Source organism: Tursiops truncatus, chromosome 11, assembly GCF_011762595.2.
Source record: "Tursiops truncatus isolate mTurTru1 chromosome 11, mTurTru1.mat.Y, whole genome shotgun sequence".
Classification (NCBI taxonomy): Eukaryota; Metazoa; Chordata; class Mammalia; order Artiodactyla; family Delphinidae; genus Tursiops; species Tursiops truncatus.
This window is the reverse complement of record NC_047044.1, coordinates 45,732,399-45,760,244: the sequence shown is the minus strand read 5'-3', so window position 1 is coordinate 45,760,244 and position 27,846 is coordinate 45,732,399. Positions and strand designations below refer to the sequence as shown.

General features: G+C 39.8%; 1 protein-coding gene and 1 long non-coding RNA gene across 3 annotated transcripts in view; both read right to left on the bottom strand.

Moving 5' to 3' along the window:
- Positions 1-703: 703 nt before the first annotated feature.
- Positions 704-7,101, bottom strand: LOC141275774 (uncharacterized). 2 transcript variants are annotated; one of them, XR_012324066.1, is made up of 4 exons: positions 6,665-7,101; positions 6,115-6,181; positions 4,801-4,868; positions 704-907 (listed from the first exon to the last, which is right to left on the bottom strand). It is a non-coding gene; the product is annotated as an uncharacterized lncRNA (long non-coding RNA). The 2 variants fall into 2 exon arrangements; XR_012324065.1 differs by lacking the exon at positions 6,665-7,101 and having other exon boundaries at positions 6,115-6,597.
- A 3,411-nt stretch (positions 7,102-10,512) lies between these two features.
- Positions 10,513-27,846, bottom strand: part of TSPAN8 (tetraspanin 8) — a 33,685-nt gene continuing 16,351 nt past the window's right edge. The window contains exons 7-9 of the mRNA XM_019952043.3: positions 25,210-25,293; positions 19,978-20,603; positions 10,513-12,261 (exon numbers count right to left, since the gene is read on the bottom strand). Of these exons, the coding sequence (XP_019807602.1) occupies positions 20,550-20,603; positions 25,210-25,293 (138 nt within the window). The 3' untranslated portion in view covers positions 10,513-12,261; positions 19,978-20,549. The remainder of the gene's footprint in view (positions 12,262-19,977; positions 20,604-25,209; positions 25,294-27,846) is intronic.

The following is a 27,846-nucleotide window of genomic DNA, read 5'->3' as shown; positions in this document are numbered from 1 at the left end:
TGATTTTGATGCATTATTCAATTAACAGACCAGTGTAGGAAGTACAGGCAATGAGTAGATCCACAGCAATAATCACAAGAGAAAGTGAGAGCAGCTGGAGCAGAGGATGAAGAAGCTGGGAGGGGTGTGAATGCTATGAAAGGCAACCCTCCCTTGAGGGAAAGAGCTGAGACCCCGTCACCTGACAAGTGGGCACTACTGATTCAGCGGACTTGGACACAATGGTTAGAATGACATTTAAGATCTACTACCTTGGGCTTCCCTGGTGGCGCAGTGGTTGAGAGTCCGTCTGCCGATGCAGGGGACATGGGTTCGTGCCCTGGTCCGGGAAGATCCCACATGCCGCGGAGCAGCTGGGACCGTGAGCCATGGCCGCTGAGCCTGCGCGTCCGGAGCCTGTGGTCCCCAACGGGAGAGGCCACAACAGTGAGAAGCCTGCGTACCGCAAAAAAAAAAAAATAAAAAAAGATCTACTACCTTGTGGGATCCAGGGGACACTCACGTTATAAGTAAAAACAGCATTATGCATATCAAATGTTCTTGAGGACCTTCTTTCCTAGAAATGGAATTTTAAAAAATGTCCTTGATACTATCTTGAGATATAAAAAAGATCTATCATGTTCATTTTGCTTTGGAAAATCCATGATATATTTTAGAACTATTTTCATCAAAAGTATCTAAAATGTAAAGATAGTGAGGCTAGGTTTATGGTATCTTCTGTCTTCTGTAAGTATCTCAACCGCGGACAATGGAGCAGTGGCAATGCAGAACCACAGAACCCGTTCTCTGCCTCAGTCACACCAGAGATGATGCCTCTTGATTCGAGATGAACAGAAGTCTGGCTCCAGAGCTGAGCATCAGCACAGGAAGTGAATACCACAATTAAGCACATTCAGGCCAGAGAGACCTAGAACGAAGTTCCCAGGAAAGAAAACATGCTTAACAATGAGTCAGTGGACCCAGGAAGGATGAGACAAGGAGAAAACTCAACTTCAAAATATTGTCAGGAAACTGTAACGGTAAAGAGAAAAAGAGCTGTAAACACTGCCTTCTAGTAGCTCCTAATGGCCAAAGCTAGAGCAATTTGAGCAATAAATAAATGATGGTGGGATTGGATAACTTGCCAAAGAATAGAACAGACATCCATAAGTCCATACTGATATAAATATATGATTGATTAAATAAATAAAAGACAACAAATATGTATTATAGAAGAATTCAAAATACTAAATGTAAAAGGAACGAGGGAAATAGGAAACCAACATTAGAACACCACGGTATAACTGCTGCAGGCAAGATCCATGGATGAATGCTAAAATTAGTGGGTGAAACTTTTAGGAGAAACAGGATGTTTGAATAGCCTCAATGTAACTCCCCCAAAATATATATTAATTACTGTGGTGGTTTTAACATATGTCCACAAATTCTTTGATACTCCTCTTTCCAGATGTGGAGCTTAATTTCTCTCCCCTTGAGTGCTGGCTGACCTTAGTGACTTGTTTTCAAAGAATAGAGTATGGACAGGAAAAAAAATAGAACCTTCACAGTGGAGAAGCCTGGCAGACACCATTTTCACAAGGTGATCAAGGTCAACATCACCAGTGATGAGTCATGTTGCCATCATGTACCCCTTGATGTGAGAAGGGCACTTCACCTCTGATATTCTTCCCTAAAATACACTACCCCAGTCTAATCATGAGAAAAACCTCGATCAGCCCCAAATTGAGGGGCATTTTACAGAATACTCTTTAAATGCATCAAGGTCATAAAAAGCAAGGAAAGATTGAGAAACTGACACAGATTAGAAGACACTAAGGAGATATGAGTAATAAATGCAATTTGATATACGGGATTGGATCCTAGAACAGAAAAAAGGACATTAGTGGAAAAACTGGTGAAATCTGAATAAAATCTATAGTTTAGTTAATAGTTTAATACCAATATTAGTTTTTTCGTTTTGATGAATGTACCGTGGTTACATAAGATGTTAACATTAGAGGAAGCTGGGTAAAGGGTATAGGGGGATTCTCTCTACTGTCTACAACTTTTATGTCATTCTAAAATTACTCCAAAATTAAATGTGTGTATATAATACAAAAAAAGAATAAAAAATAAATGCCAGGAAACAGGATAAAAAATAAAAATCATTCATGTTGAAAACATAAATTTAGACTCAGCTCTAACACTGGCAAATTGAGGTTGAGAAATCTCAGAAAGATTCTCAGGTTTTTGGCTTCTTGTTGCCAAACAGTTGATCACCGTCGTGAACAAAGGCTGGGACAGGCTACGGAGTGGGTGATAAGTTTACTAAATCTTTATTATATGCATATAAGGTTGAGAGAAGAAGTCAACATCCAATTGATCTATTGATAAAACTAGAGTGTTCACTTACCTAGCTCATTTGTCACTCGAAAGAATGGTAAAGTGAAAAGGTCACATGATTTAGAAATACAAAATTTGGGTTCAAATCTTAACTCTCAGCAAACTATTTAGTTAAGTCAATCCCTTTACTGAAACACAGTTTCCTCATCTGCAAAACATAGGTAATAATAATAAAAATAATAATATCTATCTTATCCACTTCTAAAGTTTTGGGGAAACTTAAAAGAGATTATGTAAGTCAGAGGACTTGGCAAAATTCACCAAATGTAGTCCTACAGGGCCTTCTGCATCCTCTAAAAAGATGAAATTATAAACTGTGTACTTTTAATGATTAACAGATTCTAGGCATACTGTGGGATATGGGAAACTTTCCCATAATAAAGATATTTAGTTAACTATAAAGTCTTCCTCCTTCACGATGCTCAAAAACAGAGACTTTTCTAAACTGGGTTTCAAGTAGACTAGAAGAACATATAGTTACAATAAAATTTGCTTCATTTCCTGGGGTTTCATCATCTCAGTATATAACAGGGAAAATGATAAACACTCTTCATTTCCTCACCTGTAAAACGTAGAGATTGGTAGGTGATCTCCAAAAATCTTCCCAGTTCAAAAGTTTTTAGGATGTCTATATTCTTCCAAAGGGGTGATAATTCAAGACAAGGCTTTGCCTGATTACAGTTGAGGCATAGGAAAAGAAATCTATAACCTCTGTAAGTGCACTGTAGTTTTCAACACATTACATTAAAAAAAAAAAACAGTCTTTGTGGTGAACGTCTTAACAACGAACACACCCTGAGGAGATCCTGAGCAAAATAATCTTCTTATTATAAATTGCAGTTTCCTGCTGAGATTTTTTGGGGATCTATCATCCACAGTGTTCAACCACCAACTGTCAATAATCTAACCAACAAATGAGCCAGAGTAAAAAATGTCACCGTGTTTGTTCTTGTCTCAGATGTTACAACTGAACTCAGTACATTCAAAAATTCCATTTATGTAATCGAGTGTGTGTGTGAGTGTATGTTTTCTTCATATTAAGACCTCTGAATTAAGTGAAATTCTTATTAATTGTTTTCAGGCATATAAAATTGCCCAACTGACTCCAAATAGGCAAAATCAAAGCAATCAACTCATTTTATTTTCAACTTTGACCACGTCATAGGAAAGGAACTTATAAATCTAGTCCAAATAAATCTGTTACATATCAGTCCAGAATAATTACCAAGCCCAGCTCAATCCCAGTTCAATTGACCAATCCTTTTATCTCTGTGATGTTTACATAAATCTTATCACAATCATCACTCAGGGTTTGGCTTGAAGGTTGCCCAAAGAATAATAATTTTTTTTAACGGTAAAAACTTCATATTAGCCTCCACTTTTACCAGCTCTGGAGTGCTAAAAAGAACCTTCAAGATACATGACTAGATGTTGCCTTCTATTTTCTGAATTAAGAACCATTTAACATGTGAAAACGTCTTCCTACTCTGTTCAGACTACCTCAGAGGTGTGTTTCCCTGTAAACACCCATAGCTACTGCCACATTTTGGCCTGGGAAAAATAAAAGTACCAGGTGTGGCATCTCCAATCCACCAACCCTAGAGAGCATTTTCATTCTTGTAAATTCACAAGTTTGGGCATATTCCTAACGTCAGCCAGATATACTTTGGTATTCATATTTTTCAGATTTTGGAAAGGTAATAAGGATCATACACCAAGTACCATGCAGCATCCCCAGGGAAGTCTGAGGAAACACCCAATCAGTCATAGGATCATGACTCCAGTGAAACATGAATATTCACACTCAGTAGAATAAGTAAAGATTATTAATAGCCTCAAGTCAATTCAGGACAAGTTTTGTCCTCAAATGAATTATGAAAACAAAAACTCACTTTCAAGAATTTTTTGGATTTGGAAATTGAGGCTCATGAATTGTGGACCTGTAGTGGAACTAGGATTTGAGTGTGAGAAGGGAACAAGGGAAAAAAATTCATATGATTTTAGTGTCTTCCTGTCTAAGAAAAGAAACTATTTCTCCACTTGCAACAGTTAAAAGAGTCTTTTGAGGGTTGATCCTCTCTAATTGAGACCTCAGCATCTCACCTTCAAAAGGATCCTTGCAAGTAGATAGTATGTGTATGTGCTTCCAACATATACTCTACAGTAGTTTACTGCTTCCAAACTCCACCCAGTTTCTTTTATGATGTTCACAGTTTCAGAAGACAGTTCTGCTCAGGCCTGAAATAGCAGCCCACCTGGCTCCATTTATCCCCCTTTCATATTAAGGACAACGTAACCCCAAACCTTTACCTTCAACTTTTAAAGATTTCACACAGGCCATTTGGGAAATTTATTGTCGTCTTAAAGAGACTTGTCTTTTTCATTCAGTGAACCCCACTACAAAAACCAGCTCGGTACCTGTCGGCCATCTGGTCTCTGTGTATACACCAGGCCGAAATGTCCAGATTTCCTCCTTTGAGTTTGCTCTGTAGAAGACAAATCCGATTAGGTGAAAAATAATGCTGCAAGACTTACAAGCCATTATTCTGAATGCAAATGACATTTTCTTTAATAAGTGTTCCCAGTCTAAATAAGCTTTGAACTTCAGATCTGCCTGGGTGCTGGGGTTTGTTTGCAATATTCATGTAGCCAACATGACGACACCTTTGGCTGAGACCCAGATATTTTTAATCAGCAAAGCTGTAGCGTATGAAACAGATTCAAATGGCCCTTCCTTTTCCATGTCAGAAATTTCCGGGAACATAACCTAGTGATTCTAGCACAGAGCAAACAAAATTAAACCAAGGTTTATTGTATCATAACAGCCAGTGTCTACTGGTAACTTGAAATCTAGCAGACTCTCGTAACAATAAATAGGGAAGTATTTATTTTTTGAGAATACATAGGGTTATATGACAGTGACAGGTGGCAAGAGTTTTAGGTTCTGAACAAGCCATGTTAGTAATTTACTAACAATTATCCTTTCCTCCAGATCACTGTTTCTTGTCTCTACCTGTATATCAGTATCACCCAAGAAACTCTTTAAAAAATACTAATGTTTCACTCCATAGCAGAAATTAAACCACAAACTCTAGAGGTGGGTTTCAGAGTCTTTAGATTTTACGGTTTTCTTGGTAATTCCAATGCGTAGCTGATTTTGATAACAGTTACTCTGATATTCATTCATTCACTCAATTATTCAACAAGTATGTATTGACTACCAATTATGCCCTGGGACTACTCTAAACACTGGAGATTCAGAAAAAAATATCCAGAATGGCTGGAGGATGGTCATCAAAGGTCACAACTGATGTTGGACAGAGTGCAGGAGCTGGGTCTTGCAGAACCTTGAAGGACTTTGCATTTAATTCTAGGTGCAATGAAAAGCCATGGGGTGGGAAGGGAGAGGGTTAAGCAAAGGAGTGACATGATCTGACATATATTTTTAAAAGATTATTTTGACTGTCTCCTTGGAGAATATCATTAAAATGAAATCAAGTCCAAGGACAGAACAAACCATCAGTTTGGGGAACAAAACAATAGAAACTATTGGACACTTGCTTTTATTACTGGTTTTGTCTTAGACCAACTGAGTGGTATGCCTGCTGTTTTATAGTCATCATTCCTCTGGGCCACGTTTGGATAAATTACTGCAGCACCAGTGCACTTAGTGAGCTTCCAGTGTTCAGAGGAGACTGCATATGACTTCCTCAGCTACTAGATAGAACTCACCTTCCGAGCACAGCACACATTTCTCATCTTGATTGTGCATGACTGACTGCTTCCCAGCCGAGGCATTCTCTCAGTAATAGGAGGATAAAAAGAATCTAAGTGATGACTCTTCCCAGCTGAGGCTTTATATGCTCATAGCCTAACATCTTCTCTTTGCCAAATACTGTTCGAATTATACGTTCATTAAATGATGTCACGGACAGCATCATCTTTCTAATCTTTGCAAAATGGAATTAAATATTTACTCCATTATATCCTTAAAAGCACTTTAAACTTTAACTATTTAAAAAAAATGTTTAAGATATGTATTATTGTGATTATAAGAAGAGTAAGCCTCCAGCCTAGCTTGATTCTATTTTTATCCTAATTACACTTTAGAATGATAATTAAACAAGATATCTAGGCAAACTAATTTTAGTTGGCTGCCCAGTGAGCATACATTTACTTACATTTATCTACTACGTTTATTAGTCATTAACTTATGAATAAGTAAGTAGAAAGCCAGTATGTTACTTAAGCAGTGTGGTCATGCCCTCCAGCCCCCAAATACCTTCTTTTAAGCATGGTGCCAAAAATACGAGACATTCATTTGCTTGGGTCTCAGTCAAGTATTCATTTCATTTTGTAGAGCCCTCAGCTTTATTTTCTAACACCTTAAGAGATAAAGAATAGCAGTCAATTAAAAGCAAAAAATGCACATGAGGCTGAAACATCAGTCATAGGCTCTAAGTGTATGGTTACAGGGTAGGAGGAGCAATGGAAAAGAGGGCATTGGAGAAAGCTTTCTGAAAGAGAATGTAGAACAGTACAAAAGAATGATATTTCTGACTTCACAGTTATGTCCAAGATGATCCCTATAGTCCTAGACTTCCATTGTGAGTCAGAGCATAATGTTTCAATTCTTAAAAATATTAGCTTTTCTTTTCATCTGCGCCACCCGTTGATAAGATTACTAAGGGAATAAATGGAATTATTCTTATTTCCTGAGCTCTTTATCCCCTCTCAAAGGGTCAAGTTCCTAGAGGATGGTAATAAATGAACCATGATAGAGCAGTTTGTGGAAATTTTTACTTGACCTGTAACTTAGCTTTATAAATAATTCTAAACAGCCATAAAATGACTATGCTTGAAAGATAATTGCTCGTTGAGGTAACAGAAAAACTCTCTCCATGCAATTCAGCAAGAATATAATATCCAGGACTTCCCTGGTGGTGCAGTGGTTAAGAATCCGCCTGCCAAGGCAGGGGACACGGGTTCAAGCCCTGGTGCAGGAAGATCCCACATGCTGCGGAGCAACTAAGCCCGTGCGCCACAACTACTAAGCCTGCGCTCTAGAGCCCACAAGCCACAACTACTGAGCCCGTGCGCCACAACTACTGAAGCCCGCGTGCCTAGAGCCCGTGCTCTGCAACAAGAGAAGCCACTGCAGTGAGAAGCTCACTCACCGCAGCGAACAGTAGCCCCTGCTCGCCACAACTAGAGAAAGCCTGTGTGCAGCAACAAAGACCCAACACAGACAAAAATTAATTTTTTAAAAAAGAATATCCAAAAAAAGGCTCTCATTTAAAATTATGTTTTCTAGCTATTATTTTTGTATACTTTGCTAATTATATAACTTTATTTTTAGAAAGTATACATTTCACATATTTTAAAGGAAGAGGAAAAAATACTGTTCCAGGATGTTTTTTGTTTTTTGTTTTTTGTTTTTTTGCGGTACGCAGGCCTCTCACCATTGTGGCCTCTCCCATTGCTGACCACAGGCTCCGGACGCGCAGGCTCAGTGGCCATGGCTTACGGGCCCAGCCACTCCATGGCATGTGGGATCCTCCTGGACCGGGGCACAAACCCATGTCCCCTGCATCGGCAGGTGGACTCTCAAACAATGCGCCACCAGGGAAGCCCCATCCCATAGACTTTGGATCATCGTGTTTTCACTGTTGTTTGTTTCTAGGTAGTTTGTGATTTCCTCTTTGATTTCTTCAGTGATCTCTTGGTTATTTAGTAATGTATTGTTTAGCCTCCATGTGTTTGTATTTTTACAGATTTTTTTCTGTAACTGATATGTAGTCTCATAGTGCTGTGGTCGGAAATGATACTTGATACTATTTCAATTTTCTTAAATTTACCAAGGCTTGATTTGTGACACAAGATATGGTCTATCCTGGAGAATGTTCTACGAGCACTTGAGAAGAAAGTTTATTCTGTTGTTTTTGGATGGAATGTCCTGTAAATATCAATTAAGTCCATCTTGTTTAATGTGTCATTTAAAGCTTGTGTTTCCTTATTTATTTTCATTTTGCATGATCTGTTCATTTGTGAAAGTGAGGTGTTAAAGTCCCTTACTGTTATTGTGTTACTGTCGATTTCCCCTTTTTTAAAATAATTATTTTTTTAATTTTTGGCTGCATTGGGTCTTCACTGCAGCATGCAGGCTTTCTCTAGTTGCAGCGAGCAGGGGCTACTCTTCGTTGCAGTGCACGGGATTCTCATTGCAGTGGCTTCTCTTGTTGCAGTGCGTGGGCTCTAGGTATGCAGGCTTCAGTAGCTGTGGCATGCGGGCTCTAGAGCACAGGCTCAGTAGTTGTGGCACACCAGCTTAGCTGCTCCGTGGCATGTGGGATCTTCCCAGACCAGGGATCGAACCCATGTCCCCTGCATTGGCAGGCAGATTCTTAACCACTGCACCACCAAGGAAGTCCCTCAATTTCCCCAAATGCTGTTAGCATTTGCCTTATGTATTAAGGTGCTCCTATGTTGGGTGCATAAATATTTACAATTGTTATATCTTCTTCTTGGATTCATCCCTTGATCATTATGTAGTGTCCTTCTTTGTCTCTTGTAATAGTCTTTATTTTAAAGTCTATTTTGTCTCATATGAGAATTTCTACTCCAGCTTTCTTTTGAATTCCATTTGCACAGAATATCTTTTTCCATCCCCTCACTTTCAGTCTGTATGTGTCCCTAGGTCTGAAGTGGGTCTCTTGTAGACAGCATATGTACGGGTCTTGTTTTTGTATCCATTCAGCCTGTCTATGTCTTTTGGTGGGAGCATTTAATCCATTTACATTTAAGGTAATTATCAATATGTATGTTCCTATTCCCATTTTCTTAATGGTTTTGGGCTTATTATTGTAGGTCTTTTCTTTCTCTTGTGTGTCCTGCCTGGAGAGGTTCCTTTAACATTTGTTGTAAAGCTGGTTTGGTGGTGCTGAATTCTCTTAGCTTTTGCTTGTCTGTAAAGGTTTTAATTTCTCTGTCAAATCTGAATGAGATCCTTGCTGGGTAGAGTAATCTTGGTCATAGGTTTTCCCCTTTCCTCACTTTAAATATGTGCTGCCACTCTCTTCTGGCTTGCAGAGTTTCTGCTGAAAGATCAGATGTTAACCTTACGGGGATTCCCTTGTATGCTATTTGTTGTTTTTCCTTTGCTGCTTTTAATATTTTTTCTTTGTATTTAATTTTTGGTAGTTTGATTAATATGTGTCTTGGCGTGTTTCTCCTTGGATTTACCCTGTTTGGGACTCTCTGTGCTTCCTGGACTTGACTGACTTTTTCCTTTCCCATATTAGGGAAGTTTTCAACTATAATCTCTTCAAATATTTCCTCAGACCCTTTCTTTTTCTCTTCTTCTTCTGGGACTCCTATAATTCGAATGTTGGTGTGTTTAATGTTACCCCAGAGGTCTCTGAGACTGTCCTCAATTCTTTTCATTCTTTATTCTGCTCTGCAGTAGTTATTTCCACTATTTTATCTTCCAGGTCACTTATCTGCTCTTCTGCCTCAGTTATTCTGCTATTGATTCCTCCTAGAGAATCTTTAATTTCATTGATTGTGTTGTTCATCATTGTATGTTTGCTCTTTAGTTTTTCTAGGTCTTTGTTAAATGTTTCTTGTATTTTCTCCATTCTATTTCCAAGATTTTGGATCCTTTACTATCATTACTCTGAATTCTTTTTCAGGTAGACTGCTTATTTCCTCTTCATTTGTTTGGTCTGGTGGGTCATTGCCTTGCTCCTTCATCTGCTGCATATTTCTCTGTCTTCTCATTTTGTTTAACTTACTGTGTTTGGCGTCTCCTTTTCGCAGGCTGCACATTTGTAGTTCCCGTTGTTTCTGGTGTCTGGCCCCAGTGGGTGAGGTTGGTTCAGTGGCTTGTGTAGGCTTCCTGGTGGAGGGGACTGGTGCTTGTGTTCTGGTGAGTGGGGCTGGATCTTGTCTTTCTGGTGGGCAGGGCCATGTCCGGTGGTGTGTTTTGGGGTGTCTGTGAACTTAGTATGATTTTAGGCAGCCTCGCTGCTATGGGTGGGGTTGTGTTTCTGTCTTGGTAGTTGTTTGGCATGGGGCGTCCAGCACTGGAGCTTGGTGGCCATTGGGTGGAGCTGGGTCTTAGTGCTGAGATGGAGACCTCTGGGAGAGCTCTTACTGACTGATATTATGAGGGGCTGGGAGGTCTCTGGTCATCCAATGTCTTGAACTCAGCTCTCCCGCGTCCGAGGCTCAGGCCTAACACCAGGCCGGAGCACCAAGACCCTGTCAGCCACATGGCGCAGAAGAAAAGGGAGAAAGAAAGAAAGACAAAAAAAATTTTTAATAAATAAATAAAATTTTAAAAAATTTTAAATAATAATAATAAAAAAGAAGAGAGTAACCAAACCAATGAACAAATCCACCAATGAAAACAAGCACTAAAACCTAAACTAAGATAAACATAAAAATCAGAGGGACTTCCCTGGCGGTCCAGTGGTTGAGAGTTCGCCTTCCAATGCAGGGGGTGCGGGTTCGATCCCTGGTAGGGGAGCTAAGATCCCACATGCCTCACGGCCAAAAGAACAAAACATAAAACAGAAGCAATACTGTAACAAATTCAGTAAAGACTTAAAACAAAAAAATTCAGAAACTAATCAGTCACAGACAGCAAACCCCAAGTCTACAGTTTCTCCCAAAGTCCACCTCCTCAATTTGGGATGATTCATTGTCTATTCATGTATTCCACAGATGCAGGTACATCAAGTTGATTGTAGGGATTTAATCCGCTGCTCCTGTGGCTGCACAGAGAAATGTCCCTTTCTCTTCTTTGTTCGCACAGCTCCTGGGGTTCAGCTTTGGTTTTGGCCTCACCTCTGCGTGTAGGTCGCCCTCAGGCATCTGTTCCCGCCCAGACAGGATGGGGTTAAAGCCGTGGCTGATTAGGGTGCTCTTGCTTGTTCAGGCGTGGGGGCGTGGGGGGAGGGTATGATAGTCATAACCGGAACCCGGGGCGAGCCTGCGGAGGCAGACATTGCAACAGCCTGAGGCGCTGTGCGTTCTCCCGGGGAAGTTGTCCCCGGATCCCGGGACCCTGGCAGTGGCGGGCTGCACAGGCGCCCAGGATAGGAGGTGTGAATAGTGACCTGTGCTCGCACACAGGCTTCTTGGTGGTGGCAGCAGCAGCCTTACCATCTCATGCTCGTCTCTGGGGTCCACGCTGATAGCCACGGCTCGTGCCCGTCTCTGGAGCTCCTTTAAGCGGCGCTTTTAATCCCCTCTCCTCACACACCAGAAAACCAAGAGGCAAGAAAAAGTCTCTTGTATCTTTGGCAGCTCCAGAGTTTTTCCCGGACTCCCTCCCAGCTAGCTGTGGCACACTAACCCCTTCAGGCTGTGTTCACGCCGCCAACCCCAGTCCTCTCCCTGGGATCCGACCTCTGAAGCCCGAGCCTCAGCTCCCAGCCCCGCCCACCCCAGCGGGGGAGCAGACAAGCCTCTCGAGCTGGTGAGTGCTGGTCGGCACCGATCCCCTGTGCAGGAATCTCTCCGCTTTGCCCTCCGCACCCCTGTGGCTGCGCTCTCCTCCTCAGCTCCGAAGCTTCCCCCCTCCACCCCCCGCAGTCTCCGCCCGCAAAGGGGCTTCTAGTGAGTGGAAACCTTTCCTCCTTCACAGCTCCCTCCCACTGGTGTGGGTCCCGTCCCTATCCTTTGTCTCTGTTTTTTCTTTTGCCTTAGCCAGGTACATGGGGAGTGTCTTACCTTTTGGGAAGTCTGAGGTTTTCTGCCAGCGTTCAGTAGGTGTTCTGTAGGAGTTGTTCCACATGTAGACATATTTCTGATGTATTTGTGCCAAGGAAGGTGATCTCCACGTCTTACTCTTCCGCCATCTTGAAGGTCCCCCTATCAAATAATGCAATTTTAAAACAAATATTCTTTCAACTTATGCAGTGCTGTATGTCAATTATATCTTTAATAAAACTGGAAATAAAGAATCTAAGCCTAATAAAAATTAAAAATATTCTTTCAAATGGGCATTGTTAGGGAGCTATTCTTCCCCGTATCTGATATTTCTTCCATATTCAGGGAGCTCTGTTAGTTTAACTCTGGAAGGCTCTCTTCATGCCCTTCTCAGCCCCTCTTCAACACCAAACTATCCTAGGGGCCTCCCCTCCCGAGGGAGGTAGAGGGATTCATCTGATGGTAAATTGGAGATGAAGAAACTGGGCTTAATTCCTCCTTTTCCCCTTTGGAAGCCAGCAAGTGTCTCAGATAGCTCACTTCATAGCCGGATTTTATAGTTTGTGAAGTGTTATCTGAAGCCCAACTTTTGGTGTATGTGCTTTGACACAGAAATAAAATTGAGAGTAGAATTTATAGACCCAAATAACACATTAAGAGTATTCTTGCAGGGCTTGGATTCATGGACAATGGACTTGAATGTGTGGGGAGGGAATGACCCTTTGGCAGATCATAAAGCCTGACTTACACTGTGCCAGGAGGGGGTTTACCACGGTGTGATTGGAATTTAACTGCTGCAACTTGACCTTGGCAGGTGATTCCTACTTTTGGCAATTTTGTCCACAGGCTAGTGGCTGTTTCATACAGGCAGAACTGTGCACATGGGTGGATTCATGCAAGTCTTTGGACCATGCAGGCCTCAGCAAAGGCATGGGGGTGGGAGACCTGGGGTGGGTTGAAGAGGTGCAGTTCTCATCTCAGGGAAAATGTGTGCCATTAGCCCACCCTAAGCCAAATGCTGGAGGCTTTATAACACAGGCTGTTGCATTTTACTCCACAGGCACACCTGAGGCAGAGACTCAAGTCTAAAAGACAGTCATTCCACATTAGACAGTAGAAAAAAGAATAATGTTTGCTGCATTCAATGCAAGACTCTCGAGTCCTTTCCATGCTCCAGAACACTGGGGACATAATAGCTATGAATTATCAGAGCCAGTCTTTACGAAGGCAGAACTTGATCAGCTGCCCCAAATTCACTCTGAAATAAGGATGAGATGGAATCTATGGAAGGCCTAATATTGAATTTATGAAGTTTGTCCACAGGCTCAAGAATAGAAAATATTTAAGAATTATTGGGTGTGTTTCAAGATGATCCCATTATTGTAGGTGGCATGCAGGTGCTCTGAGGGAACATGTTTGAGAAAATTTATGAAGTTCAACACAACAGAAATAGGTACTGTGGAGCAGAAACTGGTTCTCACTGGACTCCTCTAAGTACATGGTTCGCAACTGCACAGCACATATAATCATCAATTAATTCAAAATCTCTAGGGATAGGAGCCAGGCATTGGTATTGAGATATCAACTTGGAATAAAGTATGTATAAAGTGCCTAGCCTTGAACCTGGCAAATAGCTGGCATCTTCTAGATAGATATTGGTGCCTGTCCCAATTTCCTCCTCTACACAATGTGGTCTTTCCTTTTCCTAGGATGACTGGGTAAATTACCCAAAGAATTTAAATGGTCTTAGCAACACTTTTTCACAACAGGTAATCCAACACTGCAGTTTAAATCCAGCCATCTCAGAAAAGCTTATTTGAACAGTTATTTTTCTTTGAAGACTTAGTAGTCTCATAATCCCAACGTTTTTCCTTCTTTTTCCCCTTCCCTGAACTAAAAAATACAAGTTTCTCAGTTCTTTAACCAGGACACACATCACTACCAACCATAAAGATATAGGATAATTACATATAAGAGTAATCTGAGCAGTAGGGAAATAGAATTTCTGCTTTGTATGTTTCAAATATATGCTGTTTCCAAGATATTTTTAGACATTTTATGGCTGGATTCTTCCCAGGAAAGTTGGTTCTTCCATCAGAAATTTGCTCTTTCTATCTAAGGATTTTCAGATCTTTGGAAAGTACTTTCCAAAGTCCAGAATTTTAAACCACTGAGGGATAATTAATGAGGATAAAAAAGGTATTGGGGGTTTAGCCAGCATCGCACAAAGCCAGGCCCACAGCCTGACAGCTCCAGCTGCCAGACCCATGAGACTTTGCTTTTCCCAGGTCAACAAGGATTCACCGCACCCTAATGCTCATTATACACATTTGATATTCATTTTGTTTCTGAGTACTTATTGGGCTTAGTTTTCTTGACTTGACTGTCTCTAGGTTAAGATTTTTTTCTTTTGGTTATTAGAAAAAAGAGGTCCGATTGCCAGTTATGACGGCTTCCAGTTATGAACTTATTAACGATTTCTTGCATGTTTATAACATTCCTGACCATTTCCATTTCAAATTTTGCCATGACCCTTAACCTGTTTTGCACAATCACAATTTCTGCAGAGAACAACATGTTTTGTTGGAATCACTTGAAATAATGTCACAAATTACTCTTGGAGATATCGTGAGCCAGGTGCAATGTCATGTTCGCCTCGTTTAGTTATTGCTCTTGGCTTTGCCGCAACTGATGCTCAGATTGTATTAAATAGACATGACTTATTCGGGTCTCACCTTACCGGCAAAGCTGACTGAGCTTTCTCTCCACTTGATGTGTGCTGTTTAACATCACGATGATTCCTGGATTACATCCCTTTTCATTTACTGTCTGTCATTCCATGCGGCTCACTTCCTGGCTCATTATTCCTTCTCTGTCTTTTTGTTCCATAACTTAACATGATCGCTGGATAGCAGTCTTGGAAAGAGAGTCTGAGCAGATTTATCATTCTGTAGAGGAGCTGGTGTCAAAATCCATTTCAAAAATTCAGATCTTTGAAGATGAATTCCTTGATGGCCCCAAACTTTCTTTGAAGTGTAAAGAAGCTTCATAATCAAAACCAAAACTCGATAAGTGAGTATTGAAATGCTAATGCTAGGTCTACTTATTCTTATAATGATGGTGATATTACAGCTACTAACGTTTATTATGTACTAACTGTAGTGTATGTTCTAAATATTTTGCATGCATTGATTGCCTCATTTAATCTCACAACAGCCCTATAGAGATTTCTTTTCATCCTTGGTTTTCAGATGAGGTACAGAGAAAGTAAGTAATATGTCCAAGATCACTCAAGGACCAGACAGCGAAGCCATGATTGGAACTTGAACAAATCTGATTCCAGATTCTATAGCTCTTAACCACCACCTAGTGTAACAGAAAGAGGAGATCAAAGTGGTACTAAACAAACTCTTCTCAGGAAAAAGGACAGGATATTTTCATCTTCAGGTATCTTTTGGAGTCAAGTTAATTGGTTGTAAGTCATAGGACCTGTCAACTTTCATTTATGGATATGGCAATTTTAATGTCTTTAGAAACGCAAGCACTAGTTCTTATTCTTTCATTTAATAAACATTGGTTGGATAAGCATCTGTCAGAAGGTACCATACTATGTGTGGGTAGTACATAAAGTTAAAAAAGACACATTTCTTGTCTCCATTGTTCCCCAAAAGACTAAAGCAGCAGGCATGAAAACAGAGGCTTGAAATACAGAGTGATACATGTTATGATGGGGGCGTGCACAAAGCATAAGGCTAGAGGACAGGAGGCCACTCAAGCTGGGTTCATGGCATCATGTCAACATACTCTGATGTTCAGGTATTACCCTCAGCAATTTAGCTCCTCTGGAAAGAATCTAAAACTGTTTCTGTAACAAATCAGCTTTTTTCCAAGAGATATACTACAGTGTTGTGTTTTAAGAATGTAAGCTGTGGAGTCAGGGTAGTTGAATTTGAATCCTGGCTCCATGAACTTTGGGCAACTTACTAAACCTCCCTGTGGTTCAGTTTCCTTATCTATAAAATGAGGATAACAATTTTAATAATGGAATTGTTGTGAGAATTGAATGAGTTAATACATGTGAATTCCTTAGAGCATTACCTGACATATAATACATATAATACTATATGTATTAAATATTTTTACTATAAATAAAAATATTGATAATTTATGAAAAATCTTTATAAACTAAGAATGGATAACTTTCTTCAAATGGACCAGGTATTATTAATGAGCCTCTAATATATTCTAGGAACCTTGCCAGGGTGTGGGGAACAAATTCAATTTAGGGGCTCAGGAATACTCCAGAAGCTTATAATAAAATGGAGGCAACAAAAAAACTAGGCAAAATACATTAGAATAAGTGATATTTAAATATAAAGTGCTATGGGAAAATGCAGATGAATGGAAAAAATTAATTCAGTCCTGATGGATCCAGAAAAGCTTCACTGACATTTGAGCCAGACCTTGAAGGAATCCAACTAAATGATTACCAAGGTCATTCCTGGCATAGGGAGCAGCATGGAAAAGATATGAAGAGATAACAGAAGAAAAGAAAGTTGAAGGCTCATGAGGTGCTACTGGAGCAGTGTCTGGAGATGAGCCGGGAAGAGGGGGATTAGTTCTTACTAAGAGCCTTGTAATCAATTCCAAACTTGTGAGCGAGTAATATAACATGATAACATCTGCATTTTAGAAATATCATTCCTCTGGCACAATGGGCAATGGATTTGAAGACAGTATAAAGTAGAAAAACTCATCAAGAGATTGTTGCAATGATCTTAGAGAGAAGTGATGATGACCTGAACCAGGGCCATGGCTAAGGGAAGAGGAAGAAAGAAGATACAATAGAAGTATCAACAAGGCAGAGTGACAAGCTAGACATGGTAGCTAAAGAGATGTACTGTAGGATGTTTAGCAGCATCCCTGGCTTCTGTCCACTAGACACCAGTACCACTTCCCCTCTGCCCCAGCTGTGACCACCCTTCAGACATTGTCAAATATCCCCTGAGGGGCAAATGGCCCCAGGTAAGAACAACTGCTCTAAAGTCCTATCTCTAAATTGCTTTGAATATTCATCAAAGCAGAAAGAATCCAGGAAACTTCATAGAATTTCACATGAAAATTTTAAATCTTAGTTATACTTTCCACAATTTTCATACCCTTTAATCAAAAAGTTCAACACCTGTGTGCTTGCTCTCTAAATCTCCAATTGCTATGGCAGTCTTCCCGGTCTGCTTAGTCCAATCCTTGCCTATCTCAGCTTTGCTTTGCATCAGAAAACTGCCTTTCCCAGGCTCCCTCGCTTTCTGGTGTCCAGGTGAGGTCAGCCAATGGAAGGCACTGTCAGAAGACTGGAGAGCGGAAGAAGGAAGAAACCACGGCACGTCTCCCTTTCTCTGTTCTGACAGTAGCCACTGAGTCACTTTCATGGCTTCTATTCCTGCTAGAAAGTCCTTCTTCTGTGTCCCTGCCATGGTTCCATCTTCCACCAGGTGGCCTTAGATCCTGGGATCTGGTAACATTTTCTCTGTCTCTCCAGGCCTACAAGTGGTAGCAACTTCCTACTGTTGCTAATCTCTGGTTTACCTTGCCATCGCATTTGACTTCTTACTTCTTCCGTCACCTACCTGTGCAAGCAGTTGCTACAAACTAAACTGTGTCCCCCCTGCACCCCAAATTCATATGTTTGGGCCCTAACCCTCAGTATGGCTGTATTTGGAATAAGGAAGTAATTAAGGTTAAATGAGGTCAAAGGGTGAAGCCCAGATCTGACAGGATGGCTGTACTTTTAAGATGAGACACTAGAGAGCTCACTCTCTCTCCCTGTCATGTGAGAACGAAGCAAGCAGGTGGCTGTCTGCGAGCTAGGAAGAGAGCTCTCACCAGGAACTGAATCTGCCAGGACGCTGATCTTGGACTCCCAGCCTCCAGAACTGTGAGAAGATTCATTTCTGTTGTTTAAGCCACCAGTCTGTCATATTTTGTTACAGCAGCCTGAGCTAACTGAAACAGCAGTTCCCTGTGTTATATTTCCATTATTTGTAATGGCTAGAGAGGTTTTGTTTCTCTGCCTACCCTGACTGACACAGTTCTTTACATCATTGATACCATAAAATATTTACCACGAACGATCTTAGTATGTGCCTGACTATGCAAAAGGCATGTTCATATTCATTTCCTAATCTATTTCTTCCAAAAACTCTGTAAGGTAGGGCAAAATGATACAACATAAGGAGCACAAGTTCTGAGTCACTTGACTCAGTCACAACTCCTCTACTTACCAGCTGCATGACCCAAGAAAAGGTAGTTAATCTCATTAGACCCTGGTAGCCTCCTCTATTAAATGGGTCTAATAATAGTACTAACCTAAGAGGGTTGTTCTGGATTAAATGAGTTACTCTATGCAATGTACTTACAATATTTTTAGGCATATAGTAAGCTCTCAATAAATCTAAATATTATTTTTAGCTACAATTTATTGAGTGCCTACTATGTGCCAAGCCCTGGGATAGGTACTAGGGACATAAGGACAAATAAGAAACAATCGATGTCTTCAAGGAGTTGCAGTATAATCACAGAGGCAAACACATAAACAGGTAATCATAATAAAATATGGCTCCTTTATTAACAGACATATTCTGGGAAAGCCAAATAGAGCACGATCCACAGACAGGGTTTGAGAGGCAACTGTCAATGTCTGAATCCCAGTTCTGCCAATTACTTATGGTTTGGCTCTGGGCAAATTACCTAACTCCTCTAAGCCTCTATTTTCTCACCTACAAAATAAGGCTAGTAGTAGTATCTACGGCATATGGATGTGGTGAGAAGAAACAGATAATACAAGTAGTTTCTGGTATAGTTCCTGGAAGATGGCATGCTCAGCAAAGGATAGTTATATTTGTCATGAATAGGGAGCAGAGAATCGGGTTGCCTAACCTAGCCCAGGGCTCCCCCAAGTTCTTGCTCCCCACTGGTTCCTCTGATCTATTTCATCTACTTCCTCTTCCTCCTCAGAAGAGGCGGCTGAGTCTATCATACTTTTCTACTATGAGTATAGACTAATATAGCCACTTATAAAATTTCTCTACAGACGCTATGAAATCTAATTACAGTATATGTATACAAAGCAGTCCCACTCCTGCGTGTCTACCTAGAAATGAGTACATATGTGCACCAAAAGATGCAAGCAAACCCAATGCCCATCAACAAGAGGATGGAGAAATACACTGTGATATATTCATATAGCATGGGATACTACATAGCAATGAGAATAAACTAAAGTGACGCAGAACAATACAGATGAATCTCACAGACAACATGTTGAGCAAAAGAAGCTGGAGTTCAGACTTTACTTTCTATTTAAAGAAAGTTCAAGAAGGAGTAAAATAAATCTATGGTCATAGAAATCAGAAGAAGGGTTACCTTTGGGGAGGTATTTGCTGAGAAGGGCAGTGGTGTACTGGTAAATGTTTCACAACCAGCACTCCAAAAAAAGCCCTGATTTTATAGAATTTGCCTATTTCTATGATGTAAATACTTAAATACCCCCAGTGTGGTGGATTTCAAGTTACCAACTTGATGTCACTGAGCACGAAGTTGGGAAGAGATGGATATGTATATAGTCTGCTCTGGCACGTCGGTGAGCTCCAACTCCAGCTGCCCCAGGGGGTAACATGAAGGGGTGTTCTGGTGTGCTGGAAATGCTCTATATCTTGATCTGGACAGTGCTTGCTATCCAGGTAGTGAATACTTAAGATTTGTTCACTTTATTGTGTGTATACTATACCTTGATATAAAGTAAAATGTAAAAATGCCTGTGAGAGCTACAAAGGGAAAAGCACTTAGAACTATTTCCCAGAAGAAGATTCAGAGACGTACCAGAGTTTCAATGGCTGGAAAGGCAGCATTCAGATCTTCTTGTCCTCACAACAGAGAGAAAAAGAAACACTATTAGTAGACACTGGCATAAACAGACAAGAGACGGTGACTCTTTTAGCTGGGCCACTCTCAACCTTCCAACACGAGGCTTAATTCGATCTTACCACCAATGGTTGATACATCACGCAAGACAGAGTGTTGCTTCTGAAAAGCCTAGACGCACTGCCTTAACTAACTATGGTTCTGTTACTTAGAGATTATTATTCCACTGGGTGGCTCCAGATGAATGCTTTAAGCACAGTACCACCTGAACACAATGATCAGACAGGAAAAAGCATCAATGTAAACAATGTTACTTTTATTTTGAGGAAAAATGCACATTCATCTAATTTCCTTGTGTCCCTGAAATCTTAAATATGTTCAATATGACTGGAAGATCTCTGTGATCTAGCTAAATGACACATTTTAATAGGACACCTGCTCTTAACACAGCACTCATATATTTAAAGTTACAAATCCAAAACAAAATTTTAAAGGGGTTTGACCGATGATGACTTGACACATCTACAGACTTATTTCTTCCTGATCTGGCAGTACAGGACAATAGAAAGTATCAGACCAAGTACCTAGAAAATAAGAGGATTAACATGGAATTTAAAGTAAAACACTAGAGATATTATAAATAAAAAGAACATTGTATATGAAAAGATTCTGGCTACTGACAATTCGAATGTTATTTATCTAAGTCATCTCTCTTCCTGGGAAATTAGAGACTCTAACATTGAGAAAACGCTCAGTATTTTTGTGTTTCAATCAGGGTTTTCAGCTAGCAGTCTGCCTCTAACTGGCCCTATTTGATTGTGCAGTAGCAGCTGTCACTGAAGCAACCCACCCTTCTGGAATACACACACCCTTCTGTAGGGCATGGCCATGGAACTCTGGGGAACTCAGGCCTCTGGGTCTAAAGATGCCTACTGCTTCTATGAAAAGCTTATAATCATCTGGTTTAGATCATCCACATAAAAATCAAGGAGTCTAGAATTTCTCTTGCCATATTTTTAGGCATCGCCAAGAGGAATGAAAGAAAAAGTAACCCTTTTCTTAAAAAGCTTCTAAATTGAAGGGGAATGGCATCATTCAGGAATTTCCTTTGAAGTGAAAATGTACAGCTGAAAATCTGGGGCATAATTTCCATCTCATTAAGTGGCTCTCCCAAGAATGAGGGACCCCAGCACTTGCCCTAACTGGCTCTGAAGTTGGTGAGTGGCATGCTGCGGCTTTGATGTAGAAATGACAGAACCTGTGTGTATTGCAGATAGAAAGTTTCCTCTCCACCAGCCTCCTCTGAGGGGAGTCAGGGAGAGGATGAGATGCCATTTATGCTGAGTCATCTCCAGCGCTCCTACTATACGGAGATGTCCTGCTTACTAATTCTTTCCCGGAAATGCCTTTCAAATGAGAACTGCTGCCCAATATTTTTTCCTTCAAAAAAAAAAAAAATACTGAGGGACTTCCCTGGCCATCCAGTGGTTAAGACTTTGTCTTCCAATGCAGGGGATGAGGGCTCGATCCCTGGTCGGCAGCTAAGATCCCACATGCCTCTTGGCCAAAAAACCAAAAAGAAAACAGAAGCAATATTGTAACAAATTCAATAAAGACTTTAAAAATAGTGCAAGTCAAAAACTCTTAAAAAAAAATATTGACACCAATTCTTTGCAAAAATAATGACTTTCATTCAGAATGTTCTAAAAGTCATTCTTTTTGAATGGCCGGAGAAAATGTTACAATTTAGTCTTTTGCTTTGGTCCCAAGCCTTAAGTCTGGGAGATGAGTATCAGGAAAGAATCACGAAAATGGGCAAAACAGTGGGATAAGGCAGCTATCATCTTTCACTGTCACATCTGTGAAACAGAAGCCCAGCTTGCATCAGCAGACTAGACAGTTAATACCATACTTTCTTGCATTTCACTGCCTCTGAAAAGAAAATGTATCATTGTTCGTAAAAATAGGTAATAATTAAAAGCGATTCATCCTATAGTAATGTATGCTAAGACTCAGGATAAACTTGCTAAGTAATGTACACGTGCTCCCCATATTCTGAAGCCATCTAAAAAATGTAAAATTATTTTTTCTCTCTTTTAACTGCTCCATTCCTGGGACCATTCCTGGGTCCATTCCTGGGACCTCCTGTCAGGATAACTTTTATCCTACAAAGTGGTGACTATCAGTGTCAATGGCTTTTTTTTTTTTTTCCCTTAATTAAAGTGAGAAGAGAAAGTGCTGATCATTTTTTGTGCTTGTAAGTTGCTGTAGTCAAATAAGGAGAGATATGATCGTCTGGTTAATGCAGAATAATGAGAATTCCAGTGTCTATAGATAACATTTTCTTACAAAATAAAGCATTTTGCATAGATTTCTAGCATCCTACCTGAGAAGAATCCCTCAGGTATATGTTCTTAACAGAGCCTTGACAAAAACCATCGGCCATTCCATCAGAGCCTATGCCTAAACAGACTAACGCCAATGATGTAAACGTCAGAGGGTGGGTGTTTTCATATGATATTTTTCTATGGAGATAGTTTTAAGTGTATTTTCTGCAGGGAGATATTTGCTTTGTTTGCTTCTTAAAAATATTTATTAGAAGTGTTTTTCTGTCTATATATCTTCATGTTTTCTAGAATTTGAAGTTGGGGAAAAGAGAATGTAGATGGGCCTAAGTGTTAGGCAACCAGTATTAAGACTGTAAGACAGACTGATGGACATTTTTTGGATATGTTTTTATAGAATAGCTACCTTTGCTATAGACTATTTTCAAAGCTATTTTTTAAAGTAAAAATGAGAGGGGATACCAAATGATTTTTCTTTCTCTTCAAATCCCAGAGGGAGGGCAGATTTTCTATTGAGAGAGTGAATGAAAAAAAAATTTCAAACAGTTCTTTGAATCAACTATCGTATCTACATAAAGTCTACAAATCACACTTAACTGGCATAACTTGAAATGGTTATAGTTTGTGATATTACCATGTAAATTCTATACCTAAAAATTCCTCTATGAAAGGTTTTCAGTAAGGTATTTTCATATATATATATATCTTTAGAACAACCAATAGAATATCTAAATATATAACAAATATATATATGGAGTATACCAATTTCATAAAATACTGAAATGCTATTCCTCTTGTAATCTTATTTTCCATCAGATGTCTTTAGATTCTTGGCAATGTCTTTGGCTATGATATGAGAGACATCAATCTTCCCAGCTGATTATGTCCTTTTTTCCCCAGCTTTGCTTATGAGAAGCTTCTTAAAAGCATCTGTGGGTTGTGGCCAAAGTCAATTGTCTGAATTTGAGTCTAAGATGGAATGTGACACTTATATTGACACTTACATTGAATACCTCAATTTTTTTTAATAAATTTATTTTATTTTTGGCTGTGTTGGGGTCATCGTTGCTGCATGTGGGCTTTCTCTAGTTGCGGTGAGCAGGGGCTACTCTTGGTTGCAGTGCGCGGGCTTCTCATTGCAGTGGCTTCTCTTGTTGCGGAGCATGGACTCTAGACGCAAGGGTTTCATTAGTTGTGGCACACGGGCTCAGTAATTGTGGCTCACAGGCTCTAGAGCGCAGGCTCAGTAGTTGTGGCGCACGAGCTTAGTTGCTCCGCGGCATGTGGGATCTTCCCAGACCAGGGCTCAAACCCGTGTCCCCTGCATTGGCAGGCAGATTCTTAAACACTGTGCCACCAGGGAAGCCCTGAATACCTCATTTAAAGCTGGCTCATTTAAAGTCTACTTTACCAACACATGTGTGTGTTTTAGTTTATGGATGTGTGAGTACATATGTGTGATTGCTCACTTACATCCACAGCCATTAACTCATATTTCTAAATTAGCATAAACCCAAAATTAGCATAAACCCAAAAGAGTTTATGCTCTTTGTAGAGCATAAACTCTACAAAGCAGAGAAACAAAGGACATTTTACAGTGGGTAGAACTGACAGAAACAGACCTAATGCACAGCACCATTTGACTTTGGTCATATATCAGACATAAAGGAAGACAGCCGCATCTACCAACAAAAAATTCTTCATATTTGGACGTATTCGTTTGGGCTACAAGGAGGTCATGTTTAATAGCCCAATTTGCTTCTCATAGTTCCCGCCCTTTCTCTTATGGTTGGCTGAGAAATTCCACCGGTAACCTAAATGAACACTTAGGACACTAAATTGCTTCAATCTCAGCTAAAGTTACTCTCTGACAGTGATGTGGCACAAGTAAGAGGTAAAAGCTACCAGAAAACCCAAGGAGAACGTTGTACAATATTTCATGAGAGTGAAGTAAAACTCACTTAGCTGAGCAAACCAGCCCGCAGAGGCGTTAACTAGGGAGACACCTAACATCGTTAGGATTCTTGCCAATGCCCTGACGTGGACTGGTGAGTGAATTTGACTCACTTGATATCTAAATTAGCAAGATCTGGGATGATTACAAAAACACTTCCCTGAAATAGTTTTATTTCATCTTTTTGCAAAGAATTTCAGGCCACGTTAAAAAAAAAAAATCCTTCTGAAAACACCATGCCAGAAGAGTCTAGCAAGATAAAAATCCTATACAGCATTTTTTTTTCAAAGTCAATAATCAAATTGATGATAGTAAATGCAGAAACCTCAAGCAGAGCATCCTTAAACACTTCTCCAAGTGAGTCCATAGTCCTTACAGTGAGAAAATCAAAGTCAACTGTCTAGTTTTTAGAACTTGTTAGATTTCTCTAGACTAGAATAGCAGGAAAACAGTTCTCCACACTCTTGAGTTCAGTTTTTATTTTCTATTTCAAAATCAGAAGGAGGGATAAAAACTTGTAAAGCTTGTGTTTTTATTTTGTTTGGTGCTTCTTCTAACTTCAGGAAACATTAACCCTTGTGCTAGTTTTCAATGGGAAAAGGATATCTGGGACTAAGAACTGTGTGGAAATTAATTCAACTTCTTCCCCCAGGAGAGAGATCATTCAGAAATAATAGCTTCTGCCCTGCCAATTTCCTAAGACAATAATCCCCTCCCCAGACCCAAGGCCAGTAGAGGCAGATGCTGGGCCTTGGGCACTTGGTACCCAGTGCTTTTCTGAAGCACCTGGTTTTTATTTGGCTCTTAGATTTGTTAGAAAAATTTGTTAGAAAAATTAATGAGCAAACAAGGGAATAAACAAAGAATTAATAATGCAAGATAATACTATACCTCAACAGCTGCCAGTCCAAACGCTAGTCCAATAACTATGGAAAGACTTCTTGAAAATAAGCATCTTATCAAAGAAAAGCATGACTGTTAAAAACATTAAAAAATTACCTTTAGTCAAATTTTGACCTTATTTTAGTACAGTACAAATATTTATTTTTTGGGCTAACTTTTTACGTTGCTATCAAGGAACATACTCAACAGAAAGGAATTGGATTATTCCCGCCACTCCAAGCTCCTTCCCCGCTCCGAAAGGTTATAACTGTTGTGGTTTGTTCATGCATTAGGAAGCATTTGAGGAACAAAGTTTTGCTTCAACTACCTAATTACTGAATCTAGGGCTATTTAGTTATAAATACTCATTTTATCCTAACTTCTGATTGTTCATTTTAGAGCTGTTATCACCTTGACTGTGTATTTTTTAGGTTTGTAACCTGCAGCAGAGAGTTCCCTCGTTGAGGTTTCAGCTAATTATAGTGTAGATTTTCATTTTTTTAATGATTTAAAAATTTTTTATTTATTTTTTGGCATGTTGGGTCTTCATTGCTGTTCGTGGGCTTTCTCTAGTTGCAGCGAGCAGGGGCTACTGTTCGTTGTGGTGCGCAGGCTTCTCATTGCAATGGCTTCTCGTTGCAGAGCACAGACTCTAGGCACGCGGGCTTCAGTAGTTGTGGCACACGGGCTCAGTAGTTGTGGCACACGGGCTCAGTAGTTGTGGCTCACGGACTCTAGAGTGCAGGCTCAGTAGTTGTGGTGCACAGGCTTAGTTGCTCCGTGGCATGTGGCATCTTCCTGGACCAGGGATCGAACCCATGTTCCCTGCATTGGCAGGTGGATTCTTAACCACTGAGCCACCAGGGAAGTCCCTACATTTTCATTTTTAAAACAAAGTTTTTTTCAAAAATCCCTTAATATGTGTCAGGGTTATTTTTACCTTAAAAAGGAAAAAAAATCATTATGTCCACGTTATGCTCTTACTTTAGACAAAAAGAGAATTTAGAAATTTGTCTCTCTGCCACATTTTTAAACATTTATTCAAACCAGCATGAAATTTCAAGTTTAACATATTTTAGACCAGACCTAAAAATTTCAAAAATTGTAAATTATATGAATAATTTTAAAAATGGAAAAATAATATACAATGTAATAGTGTTATTGTCTGTATTGCCAGAAAATATATCATCCCTATGATGGTCTTATATGTGCAAAGGGCTAACAAAATATTGCTATTTGTTAAATAAAATAAAAGTTCTCCATGAGGTTAAGACAGTCTCTTCCCCTTCATTCCGAATGTAATGGGTTTCTCCATTCTCATCTGATCCAAAGTGGTAAACATTAGAGGAAATTATTACATCATCTAAGATTAACTATGAGATTAATGGTATCTACTGAGTCACATTCATTATATTTTAGGGGTTTTCTCCCCCTCCCCCTCTACATAACCAGGTTATCTCGGCAAAAGGGAGGGGAAAAGAGAAATGTGAATTATGGACATTCCAGATTTCTTATTTTTCCAGACTTCTTGCAAGTGACACAAGGCAGATGGAAGTCTTTCATGAATTTATGATCTTCCTTTTGGGAAACTGGTGCAGCTATAAGTCTATCTTCAGCTGAATTATGTATGAATTTGGAGGGAATATCTATTATTTTTCAGAATAATGCTAGGGCATTTCAAAATCTATCCTGAGGAAACACATCTTTGAGTTGAACCTTTAACAGGACACAGAGAGCAATCTACAATTTAATTTACTAATTTCCTCATTATCCTAAGTGGAAACTCCATTTGTTTACATCATAGTTATTTCCCCTCCTCCTTGTGGATATTGCGTCACTAAAATTACATAGAGAGGAGGAGAGCAGGGAGGAATATAAAAATTAATAATGAAAACTTTTAGTGATAATTACTTTGATGATGAAAAGACATGGAAGCTCTGTAATCTGGTAGATAACTTCCCCCCCATGTGTTACTTTAAATACTAGTAACAGCAATTTCCCTTCAGAACAGTCTCCTTTATTTTGATAAAATTAGTAAAAGGGATGTGATAGTCAACAGGTGAGACATTTCCCCTGAGATACTTCCTATTTCCTAATATATAATTAACCTCAGTAGCCATTACTAAACCAATGCTAGATTGAAAATATTCTTTAGGGATTACAGAAATTAACTCACTGAACTATAATAGCTTTCATGTATCTCTCTCTCATCTAGCCTATAATCTCCTAGAGGGTCCACAAGCATGTCTGATTCCAGCAAGGGTCTGTCTGACACCTAGTAAGCAGTGAAGAATAACAGCAAATAAATGAAACATTAATATCAACTGTCATTTCTGTACACTTCCCTTCCAGGCAGAAGGAACAAATTATGTAAAGCCCTATGGTAAGAGACATATCATGTCCTGCAGGAAGCTGTATCTTGAACCCCAAAGACTGAGTTAAATGGGGTCCCATCATATCCTGTGCCTGGTCCTATCCAAGAAATACCAATAGTTCATTGGATTGAAGTTGCCTGCTTATCTTTCTCTCTTCCCTATTAAAGCATTCACTCTGTGAGTGCAGACATTGTGCCCTGTTTAGGAATGGATCTCCAGCAGTTGGTGAAAGGCCAGTACATAGGAAGTGGTCAATAAATATTTGATGAAT